General features: G+C 44.2%; 1 protein-coding gene across 1 annotated transcript in view; it reads right to left on the minus strand.

Annotated features, from left to right (window-relative positions):
- LOC141086085 (uncharacterized) overlaps window positions 1-566 on the minus strand; it is a 43,969-nt gene extending 43,403 nt beyond the window's left edge. Inside the window, exon 1 of the mRNA XM_073571778.1 lies at window positions 160-566. Coding sequence (XP_073427879.1) covers window positions 160-205 — 46 coding nt within the window. The 5' untranslated portion in view covers window positions 206-566. The remainder of the gene's footprint in view (window positions 1-159) is intronic.
- Between the last annotated feature and the right edge of the window lie 18,930 nt (window positions 567-19,496).

A 19,496-nucleotide genomic window follows, 5' to 3' on the forward strand; every position in this document is an offset into this window, starting at 1 on the left:
TGGAAAAAAAAAAAAGAAAAAAAGTAAGACTATGCACTGGAGGCTGTGATCATCCAACTGTGTGTGATGATAGAAACTCCATGGAGTTAATAGCATCACACACAGTTGGGTGATCCCGGCCAAGATCACTGCTGCATCACACTGCATTTAAATACTTACGAAAATCCTTGCGGACCCGGGGAGAGGCGTTGTCCCAGCCATCCATCAGCGATGCGGCCACCTCGTTCCAGAGCCGCCGGATCACCACGTTGTCCGAGTGCAGTTGGTGACGGGTGTCCCACAACGGGACTCGCTCCTGGACTAGACGGATGAGCTCGTCGTTGTCCAGGGCGAGGTCCTCCTCCCGCTGTGGAGCCTAGAAAAGAAAGACAAACATTAATCTTTGAAAGATTTTAAAATAAAAAATCTCAAAAACTAGCTGAAGAGCCCGGCGCTGCCCGGGCATAGTAACTAACTGTGGTTAGTTATAGAAAATTATAATTATCCTCCATCCCATAGTCCCGTGCCCATATACCATCATACATATCCTCCATCCCATAGTCCCATGCCCATATACCCATCATATATATCCTCATCCCATAGTCCTGTGCCCATATACCCATCATACATATTCGCCATCCCATAGTCCTGTGCCCATATACCCGTCATACATATCCTCCATCCCATAGTCCCGTGCCCATATACCCATCATATATATCCTCCATCCCATAGTCCTGTGCCCATATACCCATCATACATATTCGCCATCCCATAGTCCTGTGCCCATATACCCGTCATACATATCCTCCATCCCATAGTCCCGTGCCCATATACCCAAACAAACAAACATACACACACACACACACACACACACATACATACACACTTTGAGCTTTAGATATTGATTCACAAGCCATGAAAAAATTTTTTGTTTTAAATGAAAATAAATGCAAAAAAAGCAACAAACATCGAAAAAAACAACCATGAAAATTTAAAAAAAATGCTTAAAAAAATACCAAAAAAAAAAAAGAAAATAAACCAGCCTAGAAATTAAGTTTAAAAAAAAATCTGTAACCAAAAAAGCAGCAAAAAAAAACAAGGAAAATTACCAAAAAATACTAATAAAAATTTACCAAAAACATAAAAAAAATAAACACCTGAAAGAATTTTCAATGCAGTTCAAAAAAAAAAGAAAATAAACCAGCATAGAAATTAAGTAAAAAAAAAAACAGTCCGTCTGTACTTACATCACGTCTTCCCGCCCGCACTTGGCCTTGCTGCTCCTGCCGTTCCTCCGGTGGTGGTGGCGTGATGGAGGATGAGGTCTGAAAATTAAACAAAAAAAATTAACCACATGTGTTTATTTTTTCCAATCCATACGGAAGCATGGTACTCACTTCTTCTGCCTCTTGCTCTGTCCCGGGGACATATTCCTCACCAGATGAAGACATGCTGCAATAAAAAAAAAAGAGACATAAGTACATAGAAATGTATTGAAATTTCAGCCAGACATTAGGTTTTTCATACTTACATTGGTGCAGCTTGTGCTGTGTGTCCACTCGTGAGCAATCCTTAAAGTATTGTGGAATCCCAGTGCCCACACCATTTTATCACCTTGGTTTAATTTTTTTTTTTACTGTCTAGACCACATTTCAGTCGTGTTTATCTTAAAAACGCATGCGCATAAAAACGCAAGCGTGCGCAAGACCATGCGCACATATGCGCTCCCATAGGCTCCAATGTGGTGTTTTTGCGCATTCCGTGCGCAAGCGTGCGCATGCGTTTTTTTGACGAGACAGGGCGGAACCAAAAATGCAACATGTTGCGTCTGACGCGCCTGGCGCGAAAGACAAAAAAACGCATGCGCACGAAAGCGCAAGTATGCGCAAGGCCATGCGCACGTCATGTTAAATATACAGTAGGTGCGCAGTGCGCATGCGCACTGGTGCGCACGATGCGCTGCGCACAAAAGCGCAAATGTGAAACCAGCCTAACCTACAAGTAATCGAGAAATATTTTTGAGGCACAATGCAAAGATCAGAAGAGAAGGAGCTCTACTGTATACTAAAGTGCAGATTTTACTGTTACACACATGGTAAAAATTGTTGGTACCCCTCGTTTAATGAAAGAAAAACCCACAATTGTCACAGCAATAACTTGAATCTGACAAAAGTAATAATAAAACAAAAATCTATGAAAATGAACAAATGAAAGTCAGACATTGCTTTTCAACCATGCTTCCACAGAATAAAAAAAAACATAAAACTCATGAAATAGGCTTGAAATTGTACCTAGCCATCACAGTAGTAGTACTATCAAACGCATTTCCCAATTAACCTTATTTGACTCTGAGAACCATATCAATGGGGAGGAAGTGAAGGGTGTTATGGAATTTATGTCAAATCACTTATCTCACTCTGACAGCCGCATCAGATGCGAACTCACATTAGCAGAGCGGTATATAAGACCCACTGCCACCAATGTGCTTTGCATATACCATTGCAGACGCAGAACACATTTTTTCAAGCAAAGCGGAGGTCAGTATATGATATCTTCTTTACACCCCCTGCTGGATTTTTCCTAAAATTTACCATGGATGTTTTTGCGTTTTTGTTTTTCCCACAGCCCTTAAAGGGACCTCACCTATAATATTTTCTTCACACACTCCAGCTTAGCATTTACTATAAATCCCCCTTTTTTCAGGCTCACACTATCCACCACTATGTTTTGTGATATCAATGTTTCAAGGTATATATGTTATAAACACCAGTGTTGTTAGTTCGTTCTTTACCGTAACATTTTTTATTTGATCATTATGCCTTCCCTCATTAGACATTATTTCAGATCTCCTTGATACTATTCTATTATTTAATATGTCTTACAGGGGATTTTCTTGTATTTTTGTATATTTGTATATATGACTCTTGTTATGTTTGCTTATTTGTGTACAGTACACTAATATTGTATATATTTATTTTTCAGTGGGGTTTGACAAAGACCCTGAATAGGGTCGAAACGTTACCTTAACATTACTGTTTGGTCCTGCTGTGGTGTTTTTTTATGCACATGGAAATAAATACATTATTTTTGCAAAGAAAAAAACATTTATTGAGTGTGGCGGCTTCTTCTTCTTCAGTTTGATTTTGGGTATACCCAAGTCCAGACTGCAATTCCCATTAAGCAGAATGCGCTTCTTTTTTGTCCACCAACAAATCACTTATCTACGTCACAGCAGAAGGTTGTTACCTTGTCAGTGCACTGTGTTATTAATTGGCCTGTTGCTTACTACTCGGTTTCCAACCATTTCTATGGTGAGGTCACTTTGACATTACCAAGGCTGTGTTTGCATAAGGGAGATTGAAAAGGGTTGGATATATAGGAAAATAAATGTGTACAAAATTATTAAATATGTCTATATTTAAAAGAACATATTTTGAATATTATTATATTTCTCTTAATGGCTTATTTACTTTCTTGTTTGAAAAAAAATGTTAGCAATACTAATAAGCAAATGTTCATATTTTTCTTGACTGCACTTGTTATTTAGGGATGTGCCTTTCAAGGAAAAGGGCAAAATATCAGTTTGCTGATGTGATATCAATTATGGCTTATATTGTATCTCTAAAATGAATCATCTGTCTTTTCTATTCCCTTTTCAATTTGATTATTCTCTTCCAAGGTTTAGAATGACATATGGTTTTGAGAAGTGCATTTTAAGAGATTACTTTGGAATCAACTTTTCTCCATTTCTAATGACATAGAAAATCCAATAGAAAACAATTTGTACAGTTACCTGAAATAGCTTTATACATATAGTCTTTCACCTCTAGAATTTAATGAGCTGTCCAGACAGAGATGTGTTATTTACCCTTGACATAAATTCTAAGTCTCTTTATGACTTTAATGAGATGCACTGTAAAAGCATCATCAATTTATATTAGATATTCCCCTGCTCCCTTTACACACTGATTCCCAAACTAAGTAGCATCAGCCTCCATGAGTCCTAATGCTAATTTTTATTGATGGGATACATCATTAAATTAGCAAACAATGCACATAAGTTTCTAGTGATGGAAAACATAGACAATAAAATAATGAGCAATTTGTTTTTACTGTACTAGAGAGTGGATTATTTTGCAATTTTATATAATAACTTGAAATGAAAAGCCATTTAAAATGTGCAAAATATGGGGGCATGTTAGAAAATGTTCTGATATACACTCACTGGCCACTTTATTAGGTACACCATGCTAGTAAGGGGTTGGACCCCCTTTTGCCTTCAGAACTGCCTCAATTCTTCGTGGCAGAGATTCAACAAGGTGCTGGAAGCATTCCTCAGAGATTTTGGACCATATTGACATGATGGCATCACACAGTTGGCGCAGATTTGTCGGCTGCACATCCCTGATGCGAATCTCCCGTTCCACCACATCCCAAAGATGCTCTATTGGATTGAGATCTGGTGACTGAGGAGGCCATTTGAGTACAGTAAACTCATTGTCATGTTCAAGAAACCAATCTGAGATGATTCGAGCTTTATGACATGGCGCATTATCCTGCTGAAAGTAGCCATCAGATGTTGGGTACATTGTGGTCATAAAGGGATGGACATGGTCAGCAACAATACTCAGGTAGGCTGTGGCGTTGCAACGATGCTCAATTGGTACCAAGGGGCCCAAAGAGTGCCCAGAAAAAATTCCCCACACCATGACACCACCACCACCAGCCTGAACCGTTGATACAAGGCAGGATGGATCCATGCTTTCATGTTGTTTACGCCAAATTCTGACCCTACCATCCGAATGTCGCAGCAGAAATCGAGACTCATCAGACCAGGCAACGTTTTTCCAATCTTCTACTGTCCAATTTCGATGAGCTTGTGCAAATTGTAGCCTCAGTTTCCTGTTCTTAGCTGAGAGGAGTGGTACCCAGTGTGGTCTTCTGCTGCTGTAGCCCATCTGCCTCAAAGTTCGACGCACTGTGCGTTCAGAGATGCTCTTCTGCCTACCTTGGTTGTAACGGGTGGCAATTTGAGTCACTGTTGCCTTTCTATCAGCTCGAACCAGTCTGCCCATTCTCCTCTGACCTCTGGCATCAACATGGCATTTCCGGCCACAGAACTGCCGCTCACTGGATTTTTTTTCTTTTTCGGACCATTCTCTGTAAACCCTAGAGATGGTTGTGCGTGAAAATCCCAGTAGATCAGCAGTTTCTGAAATTCTCAGACCAGCCCTTCTGGCACCAACAATCATGCCACGTTCAAAGGCACTCAAATCACCTTTCTTCCCCATACTGATGCTCGGTTTGAACTGCAGGAGATTGTCTTGACCATGTCTACATGCCTAAATGCACTGAGTTGCCGCCATGTGATTGGCTGATTAGAAATTAAGTCTTAACACACAGTTGGACAGGTGTACCTAATAAAGTGGCCAGTGAGTGTATATACATTTATAAAAAAAAAAGATTCCCAGTTCCTATACACAGTTTTCCATGATAATAAAATAAAATAAAAATGAATTACTAGCTAACAAAATAATAATTTTGAAGTACACCCAAGGCGAATTTCTAAATTGAATGGCAGATCAGAAACCTCATTTAAGAAAAAAGACAAATTACACAGGGATTCACTATAAGTCTATGCTACATCAGGTACATGTAAAAGCCAGGGCACCTGAACCTGTTATATACCGTATGCAATTATGGCAATTCATATATATATATATATATATATATATATGTCTCAATAATATAACGCTGGGAGCGTCACTCTGTCTGAAGCCTTTATAGACTGCGCAAGCGCGACGTGCCTGCGCAGTGTGGCTCCAGACAGAATGAGGCATCCAGCGTTACAGGTGTCGGGTATGGCGCTGGAGATGGCCGTACGCTAAGACACTGCATACCGCAATGTCTGGTGCCATACTTAAATACCTCACTGGGAGGAGAGTTTCCGTGGCATTTATCTTCTTTCAGAGACCGGGGCAGGAGTGCGCGTGAGAATCGTGCATGCTCATAGTGCTATCGGTGCCATTTTACTGAAGACACATTTGCAGTGTGTCTTCAGCATTATGGCGCTGGACAGCGCAGTATGGGCATGTGAGTACTCCGGCGCCACACTCCACCCCCGGCCTCTGACAGAAAGGGACAGCGCTGGAACACAGGAAAGAAGGGTGAGTATATTTTTTTTTGTATGTGTGCAGTTTAATAGGGGTAAGGGGGATCATGCATTTCAGGATAGGGGGGTGAGAGGTAGCATGCATACCAGGATAGGGGGGTGAGAAGACCATATATATCAGGATTGGGGGGTGAGAGGACCATGCATACTAGGATAGGGGAAAAAGAGGGGGTGGAAAAAGATCCACTAATATACGACCGCAGATCCAGTATAAAAATGGAATATCTTTATTAGACAGGTATGCAGAACAAGACAAAAACAGTGTGGTAATACACATAGATTAACCACGTAGCATGGAAAGCGTAGCAGACCCCACCCAAGGACTCATAAATTAGTATTACAAATCAGATGAAATATAAATATATGCATGTACAGTACTTATCTAGGCACCAAAATAACTCATACTGATAATAAACCGCATTAATGGCCGGTCTAGTGGGCCCTGCAGGTATATCATGGCATCCCAGTGAGTAAATAAATCGCTATATTTTAAAGATCAAATAACTGCCATCCAAGGGAGACTATAGCGAAAATATATAAATGCCACCATCATCTTTCTCATACCACAATCGGCAGAAAGTGAACACTGGCTAATGTACCAGTCAAAAATATGTTGCATCACCATATAGCTAATGCGATGTATGTAACCATGTTCACCTAAACCGGGCAACATAACGCCAGGGGTCGATGAGGTGGCATCTTACCAAAGTATGGCGGTGGTGTACAGGGGTCCTGGGGGGTCCGCGCGTCTGCCCCGACGCGCGTTTCGGATGCTCGTCGTTTAGGTGAACATGGTTACATACATCGCATTAGCTATATGGTGATGCAACATATTTTTGACTGGTACATTAGCCAGTGTTCACTTTCTGCCGATTGTGGTATGAGAAAGATGATGGTGGCATTTATATATTTTCGCTATAGTCTCCCTTGGATGGCAGTTATTTGATCTTTAAAATATAGCGATTTATTTACTCACTGGGATGCCATGATATACCTGCAGGGCCCACTAGACCGGCCATTAATGCGGTTTATTATCAGTATGAGTTATTTTGGTGCCTAGATAAGTACTGTACATGCATATATTTATATTTCATCTGATTTGTAATACTAATTTATGAGTCCTTGGGTGGGGTCTGCTACGCTTTCCATGCTACGCGGTTAATCTATGTGTATTACCACACTGTTTTTGTCTTGTTCTGCATACCTGTCTAATAAAGATATTCCATTTTTATACTGGATCTGCGGTCGTATATTAGTGGATCTTTTTCCACCCCCTCTTTTTCATAGTACTTTTACGATGGATCTTTATTGGGGTCCTTTTCAATTGACGGTTACATACAGATCGAGCACTTAGTATGCATATAATGTGTTATTTCAGCCTGTTTGTGTTTATGAGTATTTCTTTTGATATACTAGGATAGGGGGTGAGAAGACCATATATATCAGGATTGGGGGGTGAGAGGACCATGCATACCAGGAAAGGGGGGGTAAGAAGACCATGCATACCAGGAATGGGGGGTGAGAAAACCATGCATAGCAGGATTGGGGGGTGAGAGGACCATACATACAAAGACTGGGGTTGAAGGAGACCATGTATACCAGGATTGGGGGGTTCGGGGACCATGCATACCAGAAAAGGGGGTGAAAGGACCATGCATACCAGGATAGGGGGAAGAGAGGATCCTGCATACCATGATTAGGGGTGAGAGGACCATGTATACCAGGATTGGGGGTGAGTGGACCATGCATACCAGGATTTGGAGGTGAGGGGACCATGCTTTCCAGGATTGATGGTGAGGGGACTATGCATACCAGGATTGGGGGTGAAGGGATCATGCATACCAGGATTGGGGGTGAGGAGACCATGCATACCAGGATTGGGGGTGAGGGGACCATGCATACCATGATAGGGATAAGGGGGTACCATTCATACCAGGATTGGGGGTGAGGGAGCCATGAATACCAGGATATGGATGAGGGGGTACCATGCATACCAGGATTGGGGTTGTGGGGACCATGCATACCAGGAATGGGGGGTGAGGGGACCATGCATACCATGATAGGGATAAGGGGGTACCATTCATACCAGGATTGGGGGTGAGGGAACCATGACTACCAGCATAGGGATGAGGGGATACCATGCATACCAGGATAGCAATGAGGAAGTACCATGCATACCAGGATTGGGGGGTGAGGGGACCGTGTATACCAGGATGAGGAATAGGGTGCCATGCATACCAGGATTGGAGGGAGGGTGAGGGGACCATACATATATACCAGAATAGGGATGAAAGGGCCATGCATAGCAGGATATGGATGAGGAGTACCATACATACCAGGTGAGGGAACCATGAATACCAGCATAGGGATGAGGGGGTACCATGCATAACAGGATAGGGATGAGCGGTGCCATGCATACCAGGATGGGAGACCATATACGAATAAAAATGCTCGCCACCCATTGTAGAACGGGTTCATAGCTAGTATGCACAGTATATACAATGTAAGGGATTTCTACTATTGCTGGCTAAAAAGACTCAAAACGTAGGGAATATAAGAAATAGTGAATGATAGAACCCCAATTCAAGAAAACTTGGAACTCTGAATATAACAGAACAAATATCAGAAGTCAAAAATTAAACAATTTTAAATTTTTCCAACTGTTTTTCTTCAGTATCATTTTTTTCAACCTTTTGTTAAGCTTTGGAAACTGACAGAGTCTATTCAGTTATGTGGCCAGGTGACCTGATTGTCCCAAACCTGGATTCTCTAAATGTCTCTATGAGTTCAGCGATGGACAGTGATTCAAATCTCTATTTCTCCAGTTGGTGCCATGGTTCCCTGGCAGCTGTTCAGTAGAGTCAGTGTATAGAAGGAGATATGTACCATTTTATACCCACAGCTGTCATTCAATGTTTGCAGAACAACAAGCTGCATGAAATGATACAATGGGTAATCAACATATTAACAAATATCAATTGTTGAATTAATCAGTGCAGTTGTCCCTCAACATAAGCAGAACAGTAAGCTGCAAGGACTGATGTAATGGGTCAACATATTAACAAAGATCAATTGTTCAATTATCTTGAGTTTTTATCCCTCAAGGATAGCAGAACAATAAGTTGTATGGACTGATACAATATGTAATCAGCAGCCATTCAACAAATCAGCAAACATCAATTCAACTTCCAACATAAGTCAATGTTCAGATTCATATGAACAATGGCTTATGTACTTGTACCTACTGAATTTATGTCTGGCATAAATAAAATTTGTCACATTTCTCCTCCTTCTTAATTAGCCACAAGTGATAGACTTTTGATAATCTTTCTCACTTGTTGAAGACAGTCCATAAGCATTTCTTTCAGCAGAGATGTGAATGCTAAAGGTTTAAACTTCATGAAAACAAGACCTGGTATCATGCAGTTTCCTCAAAGCATATTCCATGTCTTTTTTGTGAATTAAATCCACAATCCCCATTCTGTCCTTGGGTACATCAGTATAGCAGACATCTCCATCTTCTCTCATAGAATATTTCAGTTTATGCCAATTTCCTGATGGACTCTGTATTTATTTTGCTGGGAAGGGGTCCGGTCCTCTTGTGGGGATCCCCATATCCTTTTCCTGGTCTCCTTCTTGACCTGGGAAACTCTGCACATAATTGACAATGAGAACCAAACTCATATCCATTGCATTCACACACAGCATCCTCAGCATCCTGTGGATCCTGGGAGGTAATAAAGGCGAATGGTGTGGCACCGTCTACCTGACTGATAGTACAGCTCCGCCTGTACCGATGGAACAACTTCTCTGCTCCTTATCCTGTACATCAGCTGGTAAATTATGCATGTAAATGCACCCAAAGTGCTGAACCCGAGCCAGGAAAATGGCCACTTAGCGGCATGGTAAGTGGTGTTCTAGGTGGGACAATATCTGGGTTTACCATGCTGATGGAATACTCAGATATCCGATGTCACTGGGCCAGGATATCACAGACCTTGTCTGGCTGGATGTGACAATGGACATTATGTGGTGTAGGGTGATCAATCTGCCATATAGTGTGGACAGGAATGTCACTTCATTTGATGCTGGTGTATTCTGGGTTTAGCATTACTTAGACGCTGATGGCTCATCTTGGCAGATGCTGACCGGATGGGCTAGCAAATAGGCTTCAAGCATAAGGGTCCTGCCCTGTAGACAATATTTGGCCACATGTCCAAGATGCCTACAAATATAACAACGCCATGGGTTGGGCAAATCATGGGTACTGTTTGTAAACCTTTGTTTTGGTGGGGTTTTTGCTGGGTATCAGGATAGTCCTGCTCGAAAGGCTGATGGATGCTAGAATCCTTGGTTTAGGGGTTTACTGGGAACGGTGGGCAAATCAGGGTCTCTTTGGGGTGTTGGAAAAGGGGCCAACAGGGTGATCTTACTCGTCCAATAATTCAGGTAGTTGTGAGGCCCAAATGACCATACAGCATACTGTTCCCAGCCAGTCAAACTAGTCCACATGTATTTGGCCCAAACAGCTGTGGGTGTGAAGGGTTAAAACTAAAATCAGAGCTGAAGTTTCATTTTCTCCATTCTCTGAAGGTTTCGTTTCTCCATTTTTGTTGCTGTGAGATAAATTTTTGTAATTAGGATGAAAAAGTTCAGGCTGTCATGAAGCCAGACTGTTCCCATCTGGTGCAAGATAAGGGAACCTGGAGGTGTAGAATTCTGAAGAAAATGCCGTTATACTACTTTCTATGCTATTTGGATATGGACATATATGCAGTTTCCGGTTTTCTTGCAATATTATTGGCTTATAAAGTGAAATTATGCTATTGATAGTTGAGAAATTTGCATAATTAAGCAAAATATTATAAAAGAAGTGACTAAAATAAAGGGGGCTAGTGATCTGTCTCGATCCTCCCATACAGAGACCCCCGTCTTCGTGTGGTCATTCCCAGTTGCTAGCAACGCATTGTGGATTAATTTGGAAATCACTGGATCAACCGTGAAGGGTTAATTTAGCCCTCCCTAAATAGCTACCTCGACATGGGCACCTGGTGCATCAGAAACAGCATCTCTAAGCTTTGCAGATGTTCATCAACGTCTGTGTTGGACTTAGTAAACACTGGCACTGGATTTCATTTGTGATGGGTCATCATGGATGTAGGGTCAGGTGCTGGCAGTAGGGGTACTGGAACTCCAAAAACTGATTTAATAACACAAACCCTCTCCCTGTTTGATTCTCCGGGTCCCAATGCGATCAACAATTCATTCATTTTTTCTGCTTGGGACTGGATATTTCTATCTTGACTACCTGTGGAACCTTAATTTGGCAAGCAGTTTAAATCCTCTTGGTTCATCTCAGTGGAGTTTTCATCATCCCCCATGATGTTCTGTGGATCACAGTGGTCCAATTACTGGATCAAATCCAACCAAGTATCGGCAGCCTGGGATTTGATACATCGAAGCTGGCACAGCTTTTGTAGCTTCTGTTTGTTTTTGCAGCTGTATATCCCCTCCAGTCCTCCTCCCAAGGCTGAGATGTTGGGGTTGGACATGGTTTTGTTCGAAACCTGCCATGTATGCCTCACCTATGCTCTGTTGGGTCTTTCTGCCTCTCTGGTTGTGGATCCCTTGAACGATGTGTATGATTACCAGGTCCCTGCAGCTTCCTCAAATCCACCAGCTGAGTAGTGTTCCACTGTTGCACCAAGTGCAGACACACAAGGGTCTCATCTTCCGGCTTGTCTGTCTTAACAAAGACCTTATGGACTAAGGCTCATCTCACTAGATGCAGCCACTTTTTTTATACACAGGCAGAATACTGCTCAGATGGCATAGTGTGATAGTAACACATTACAGTATTAATTTTGTTGGATCAGCAATAGTCAATAGCATGTAGTACAGTCCCTGCAGGTACATAAGATGGTGTAAACTACAGAACCTTAGCCTTCTGCTGGCTTACCAGGAATTATGTGACTTCAGGATTCCAAGGCCAACTATCCCAAACAGTGGCACCCACCCTGCTTTTGACAGGCACCCACAGAGAGCTAGTGGCAAGTTTGGGAAACTAATAAAATCCATTCTAGCATGTGGCCAAGTGACCTTACTGCCCCAAGCTGAATTCTTTAAAAGTCCCCGTGGGTTTAGTGATGAGCAGTGAATCAAATCTGTATTCCTCCGGCTGGTGCCATGGTTCCCTGACTACTGTTCTGTAGTACAAATATAAGAGGAACAGCATCCGTCTCCAGGTGAAAAATTCTGTAGCTTTATTCTGCCATCATCAGATGTACTGTTCTGTAGTGTCAGTCTGTAGATTGAAATAGGCTCCTTTTTATATCCACAGCTGTCCTTCATTGTTTGCAGAACAGCAAGTTACCTCCTCATATCTCTATCTAAACTTGGCATATGGCCAATCCTTTCAAAGTCTTTGAGTTACAATAGTGTTTATTATTAAAATGTTTCTCAATTGTGGTTGGTTTGAATGGTTTCGTTAAATGCCTGTGGGTACACCCATTTTTTTCATAAATGCATAATATTCTCTCTTATCTGTATTTTCAAATCTCTTGTGGTTTTACCAACATATTTCAATGACAGAATATGAAAATAATTTTAATCTTGATACAATAAAGGCTATAATTTAAATTCACATATCTTTTCTTCTAAGTTTGGAAAATCAACCTGTGTTCCCATTCATGCATTGCTTAACTTGCATGCTATCATTTTTACATGTTCGCAGATAGTTTCAAAATAGTATACAAAACATTGCTTAAAAATCCAGTTTGCAGTGGAATCTGTACCTAGTAATTGATTAGTTATTTTTTGATTTCCCAAAATTAAATCAATATTTCTTTACAGGTCATCTAAAAAATAAAGAGCTGCCTCTGCCCTGCTGAAGGAATTGTTCATGAAGCGGCGGTGGCAACAGATAAAGAGCAAGCAAAACCTTCTGGAATGGCAGGCACTGTACTGAATAAGGATCGTGCCTCTGACTGTAGAGCCCCCATGGATTTGATGATAAGCGAACTCCGTGCAGTGCCTCCTCCTCCCACTACTCCCCCCCAGGTGATGCCATAATTAGGACGCCCCACTGACCAACGGAAAAAGAGGAAGGGGCATCCGGCCACACCCTCAGGGGTTAAATTCAAGTGCTGGGGTGGGGGTCTTTCTCTTTCCTCTCCGCCTGATACCTAGAAGCTTTTGTGTGTCCAGGAATCCCCTGAAGCCATGTCCGAGGAATTTATTACGCCCCTGCGGCAGAGAGCAGCACAGGTGGGTGATCCATGCATTATAGCCCTTTTATCTTAACTGGATGCGCACCCACCTGTGCCCTCTCCTGATCCCCTATTGCTGCAGGCCTCCACTTTGTCTCCCGGGGCCCAATCCTCCCCTGGGCCCCAGGCTTCTCTGTCACCCCCTCATCCAGCTCCAGCGTTGCCCTCGCAGCACTCAGCCTCCTCATCCCTCCATGCCCCGACCTCACCTGTCTCCTATGCTGACCTTCTTCCCCCTGCGACATCCTCTTCTCAGCAGCCACCCAGCTTATCTGGGGCTGCTCCTGTCTCCACTACAGCTGCTCCGGCCTCCTACTCAGCAGACCCGGCGAGACCTGGCAGGCGCTCTGAACGCTGATCGCGCCCACCAGAGCGTCTCCATGTCGGTGGTGGCACCGCCCCTGGTCACCGACGCCCCAGGACTGCTGCTGCGGCTGCTCTGGCCTCGTTCTGGCCACTCACGCCGCCTCACGTAGGCCGCAGGCCCAGACTCCATTGTTAGGCTCCGGGTGTCTATCCAAGCCCTTTGCCATGCCCACTTCCTCCACCAACGGTCCACCTATCTCACCACCCACCCCTTGTCTAGTGCAGAGTGGTGGGCGGAATTGGTCCGAAGCTCCGCCCATTTCCACCCAGCGTCACCACAGAGGCCTGACCAGCAGTACGCCCACCTCTATTATTTCAATAGGTGCCAGTCATCAGAGCCGGCTTCAGGCTTCGCCCACCCAGCGTCACCACTGCTCCAGTGGCCGGCCCAGCACAGCCCCCACCACTACAATACTGAGTCCAGGGCAGCAGCTTCTAGAGGGCAGGCAGCGATGCACTGTGCACAGATTAACCCTTTCCTGTAGCAGCAACGTCCCATTACCAAGCCTGGTCTCCCACGTCTCTCCTTCGGGCGCAGCATTGCGGCCCGTGCAGAACATCGGGAGTTCGGGTGGAAATAGCCATGGTGCTGCCAAGCGTGCTGTCCGGTCCAACCCGACCATTCAGGATGCTCTGCAGTAAAACCTATGTGTAGCACAAAGCACAAACACAGCACACTACACACCACCAACCCCCCCAATGTCACAAACACCTTCGTCGCACACTATTCCATTGGTGGTCAGAACCCCACCCTCCCAAGATGCACATCACAGCCAGTGAAAGCATCACAGCATTATCAATTATGCCCCTAGCCACAATGGGCGCAGAGGCTAACATCACTCCCCATAGTAGCAGTGGTACCAGGAGTAGACGACGCACGACCTCCCGCTCCTCCTCTTACTTCTCCTCAGCAAACTTCCTTCACCTTTCCCACTATTCCTCTAAGAGCCGTCATCACGCTAACACTGCAGACACGGACCACAGAGGAGCTAACACCGCAGACATGGACCACATAGAAGCTAACACCACAGACACGGACCACATAGAAGCTAACACCACAGACACGGACCACATAGAAGCTAACACTGCAGACACGGACCACATAGGAGCCGCCACGGATCAATCCCTCACTCCCTGGGCTTCTGGACACAGCAGACACCTAACCTCAACCTATGATACTGCAGGAGCCTGAGTACCTCCATCACCTGGAGTCACTCGGCCGAAGTCAAATGGCGGTGAGTGATCTCACCCCAGTGATCTACGTTTTATAAATCACTCAAAATATTGATTATGTTTCCGCCTGGCGGTGGTACAATGTACAGTTCCTGACCCTACAGCCCAAATTTGGCTGGGAACAGATGTTTGGCTATGATTGATGATGGCTCAAAAAGCAGCCCCCCCCCTTTTCATACGCGACCACTAATTACTCCAGGACTCAACGGTTGCACATGGACCAGGGGCCCGCTTACTATTTAACAAAGGATACTGCGGATTCAATGTGTCTGGTAAATATAAACATGGCTGCTCATCCTGCGGACGCGGACACCCTACATCATGGTATACCCGCCTAAGCAAACGAGGCACTTACGAGCTGCTCTGCAGAGAATTTATGGATTTCATTACAGGCTTTACCCTCGTTAAATTAAGAGTCTCTGGAGTGCAGTCGGTGGAGTATGTGTAAGAGTCCCTGGAGCGGAGTCGGTGGATCAAGGAGTCGGAGAATACCAGCTCAGGTATCACTCCTCCTGTGACATATATTGGCGAATGTTGATAAATCGATAATGAATCAATAGTAAGAAAGACATCTACTTAAAAAAAAAAATAATAATTTCAATGCTAGTTTCTCAGCAGCCGCAGGCCAGAACTCAGGGGCCTGCTTCTTATACAATAATGGAAACTGTCGCTTCCAGGCAGCATGCAGATATCGACACGACTGCTCAGCCTGCGGAGGCGGACACCCTGCTTTAAGTTGTACACGCCTCGCAAGTGGAACTGCTACGAGGCAAAACCCCGGTGAGCATAGCCACAATGGGCCCCTGGCTAAGCCTTTATCCCAATAAAGAAGCTGCTCAGCAATTATACAACAGTTTTAAGTATGTTTTTTTCATCCCCTTTAAATTTAATCGAGCTCCAACTTCAGCAAAAAATCTAAAATCAGCTCGGGAGTTCCCGGAGATTTTACAGCAAAAAATCATAAATGAGGTCCAACTAGGCAGGATGGCGGGCCCAGTTCAATCATTACCATTTAAAAATTTCAGAATCTCGCCTTTAAGTATTGTGCCCAAAAAAGAACCCGGTAAATATCGGCTAATACATCACCTTTCCTACCCAAAAGGCGATTCGGTCAATGACGCAATACCCCCAGAAGACTCGTCGGTAACCTACGCTTCGTTTTGACAGAGCAGTTGAGCTTGTGTGCGCGGCGGGGCCCGAAGCCCTGCTGGCAAAAACCGACATCGAGTCAGCTTTCTGTCTTTTACCAGTGCGCCCTGAATGCTTTCATTTGTTGGGTTGTAAGGTGGGCCAGCTTTTTTATTTTGACATGTGCCTGCAAATGGGCTGCTCCATTTCCTGTCACTATTTCGAGGTTTTCAGCACCTTCTTAGACTGGGTAGTATGTCACGAAACAGGCAGCAATTCAACAATCCACTACCTCAAAGACTTTTTGTTCGTCGGACCTAGGGAATCTAAACTCTGTTCTTTTCTTCTTCAAAAGTTTAAATTTATTTCTAGGCGTTTCGGTGTCCCACTATCACCGGAGAAAACGATCGGTCCGTGTAATGTTCTCCCTCTCCTCGGTATTGAAATAGACACAAATGAGATGATTTTTCTTTTACTGACAGATAAATTGGAAAAACACTCCAAATGGTTAAAAGTTTCCTCATTGAAAAGAAAGTCACCCTCCTGCAAATGCAGTGCTTACTAGGTTTACTCAACTTTGCTTGTCGAGTTATGCCTGTTAGCAGGGCTTTCTCACGCAGGCTATCTTTAGCTACAAAGGGCATTGCCCAGCCGGGCCACCGAATCAGAATTAATCGCTCAATGAAAGCGGATTTGGCCGTCTGGAAAACATTTTTGGAAATCTACAATGGGCATACATGTGTCATGTCTCAGGAAACGCTAAACAGCGCCCTAGGTCTACTGGTGGGTGCAGATCTCACAAATGGTTTTGTCGCAATCTACTGCAACCAATGGTGCAAAAGCAGATGGCCGGTCCCGTGGACCTCTGTCAACTGGGGCCGCAACCCCATTTTGTGGGAGATATTTGCCATAGTTACATCAGTCGAATTATGGGGTGACAAACTAAAAAATTCTATTATGCATTAGACACATCTGGTGCCGAGCCAGAGTGACATCTACTGTGGATGATAAGATGGTTAACTCTCTGTTGTCTTCTGATTGGCAGGCCTTCAAAGTCTTCCTTCCAAGCGCAGAACCAATGGGCCTACTGTGTCCTCCTTCCTTCTGGGACACAGTGGCCAATCACTGATGCCCTTGATCCGTGCCTCAGTGACACCGGCTACCCGGCAGGTTTATGGTAAGGCATGGAAAGAGTGGTGCTCGCTAATTAAAGGGAGGCCAGTCGATACGTGTGATCAGGCGAGATGCGACGTGGTGGTAGAACTCCTGAATCAGCTCAAGAGTAGAGGCGCGTCAGGTACATTACCGCAGCGTCATTTATCGGAAGTAGCCTTTTTCTTTCAGCTAGTGAGATGGGCCGATGTAACTAAATATTTTTTCATAAAGCAAGCCGTTAAAGGCTGGAAAAGGCTCCAACCCAGTCAGGAATGCCGTCGCCCCATTTCTTTAAGTCTGTTGCATGATATTATAGCAATATCTAAAACGGTATGCAAGTCACAATACGAGTCAGCCCTAATATCTGCAGCGTTTGCAATCGCATTCTTCGGGGCGCTGCGAATTACTGGACTAGTGCCGCATTCTAAAACAGCATCAATAGGCGTGTTAATATATGAGGATCTCGCAATATGCAGCGATGCTCTGTGCATTAGAGTGCGGAAATCAAAATGTGACCCCACCGGTAGAGGGTCGTGGTTCCTGGTCAAGGCCCTAGACGGCCCCATATGCCCGGTCAAAATAGTCAGACACTACGCAGCTATTAGGCACGAAAGTAGATTTTTCCTCTCACACACCGAGGTTCCCACTTACTAAATATCAATTTCACACAATCTTTAAGAAATGTATACAAGCTGTCGGTGTAGACCCCAAAGAAATGGAACGCATTCTTTTAGAATCAGAGCGGCCACTGAAGCAGCTAGGGCCGGTGTAGCAGAAGCTGAAGTACAGAGATTGGGACATTGGAAATCTGCATGCTTTGCAAGATACATAAGACCAGACCTGCTATAACACATCTTGTTTCTTACAGGAGGTCATAAGCCCGCAGTTTGAGTAATGGGACATTCTTTTATTTATTGGGCGTGCAAAAGAGCCGAGATACGCCCTGGTGGAAAGAATTTTTACTTCCCACAACTTGAGGTCAACTGGAGAGGCATCAGAGGGCTCCAGTGGCATCAGATCTTCCCGGAGTTGGTTAAAATTTCTAAAATGGCAAAAGGGCCACTGATATTTGTGGTGGTAATGATTTGTGCAAGACAACAGGTGCGGAGCTCTTCACGACAATGAAAACTGACATAAAGCGGGCTGTTTGCTTAATATCAGATATGGTGGTGGTGTGGTCCGATATAATATCACGAACGGTCTGGCACAGAGCTAAAGACCCTAAAGCCATTGACAAGTCAAGGAGAAGGATAAATGCAAAGATGGCAACGTTTGTCAAAGAGAACTACGGCATCGTGGTTCACCACCACAATCTGGAAGAAGACATCTCACTCTTCCTGAGACCAGATGGCGTTCATCTAACAGATATCGGGCAAGATATGTTTTTAACTAACTTGCAGGAGGGGGGTGGAACAGGCCTTAATGATATTGTGTGGGGGTCGGAGTCCTGTGCAGGTCATACACATGATCCTCTGTGGCGGTAGTGTAGAGGGGGGCAAGGTTCGTATCCTCTCATCAGCCGACATGCACAGCGGTCACAGGCCTACAGCTTTGAGTCCGTTGCGAATTGTACTTGCCTCTCTCTGCTTATTAATAAACTGTGACCGACCTGTTCAACCCATCCATGCTTGTCGGTGTTTGGTTATTACAGGATTGGTGGGAGGCGGGAAGACACTGCTTACGACACACAGGTCTCTGCAGTCTGGCAGGCACTGTACTGAATAAGGATCGTGCCTCTGACTGTAGAGCCCCCATGGATTTGATGATAATCGAACTCCGTGCAGAGCCTCCTCCTCCCACTACTCCCCCCAGGTGATGCCATAATTAGGGTGCCCCACTGACCAACGGAAAGAGAGGAAGGGGCATCCAGCCACACCCTCAGGGGTTAAATTCAGGTGCTGGGGTGGGGGTCTTTCTCTTTCCTCTCTGCCTGATACCTAGAAGCTTTTGTCCCACCCTCCCTCCCTTATAGATTAGCAGACGTGCGGCGCAAATGATGTTTAAAATTTATATTAAAAAAAAATAAATAATAATATATATATATTTGATTTTGTGCAGATTTATTATTCAGGTTATCTTTTTATTCTGTCACAGCGGTAGTGTAGAGGGGGCAAGGTTCGTAACCTCCCATCAGCCGACGTGCCCGGCGGTCGTGGGCCTACAGCTTTGAGTCCATTGCGAATTGTACTTGCCTC

The sequence above is a fragment of the Dendrobates tinctorius genome, unplaced genomic scaffold, assembly GCF_039654945.1.
Source record: "Dendrobates tinctorius isolate UK_male_01 unplaced genomic scaffold, ASM3965494v1 ptg000030l, whole genome shotgun sequence".
Taxonomy (NCBI): domain Eukaryota; kingdom Metazoa; phylum Chordata; class Amphibia; order Anura; family Dendrobatidae; genus Dendrobates; species Dendrobates tinctorius.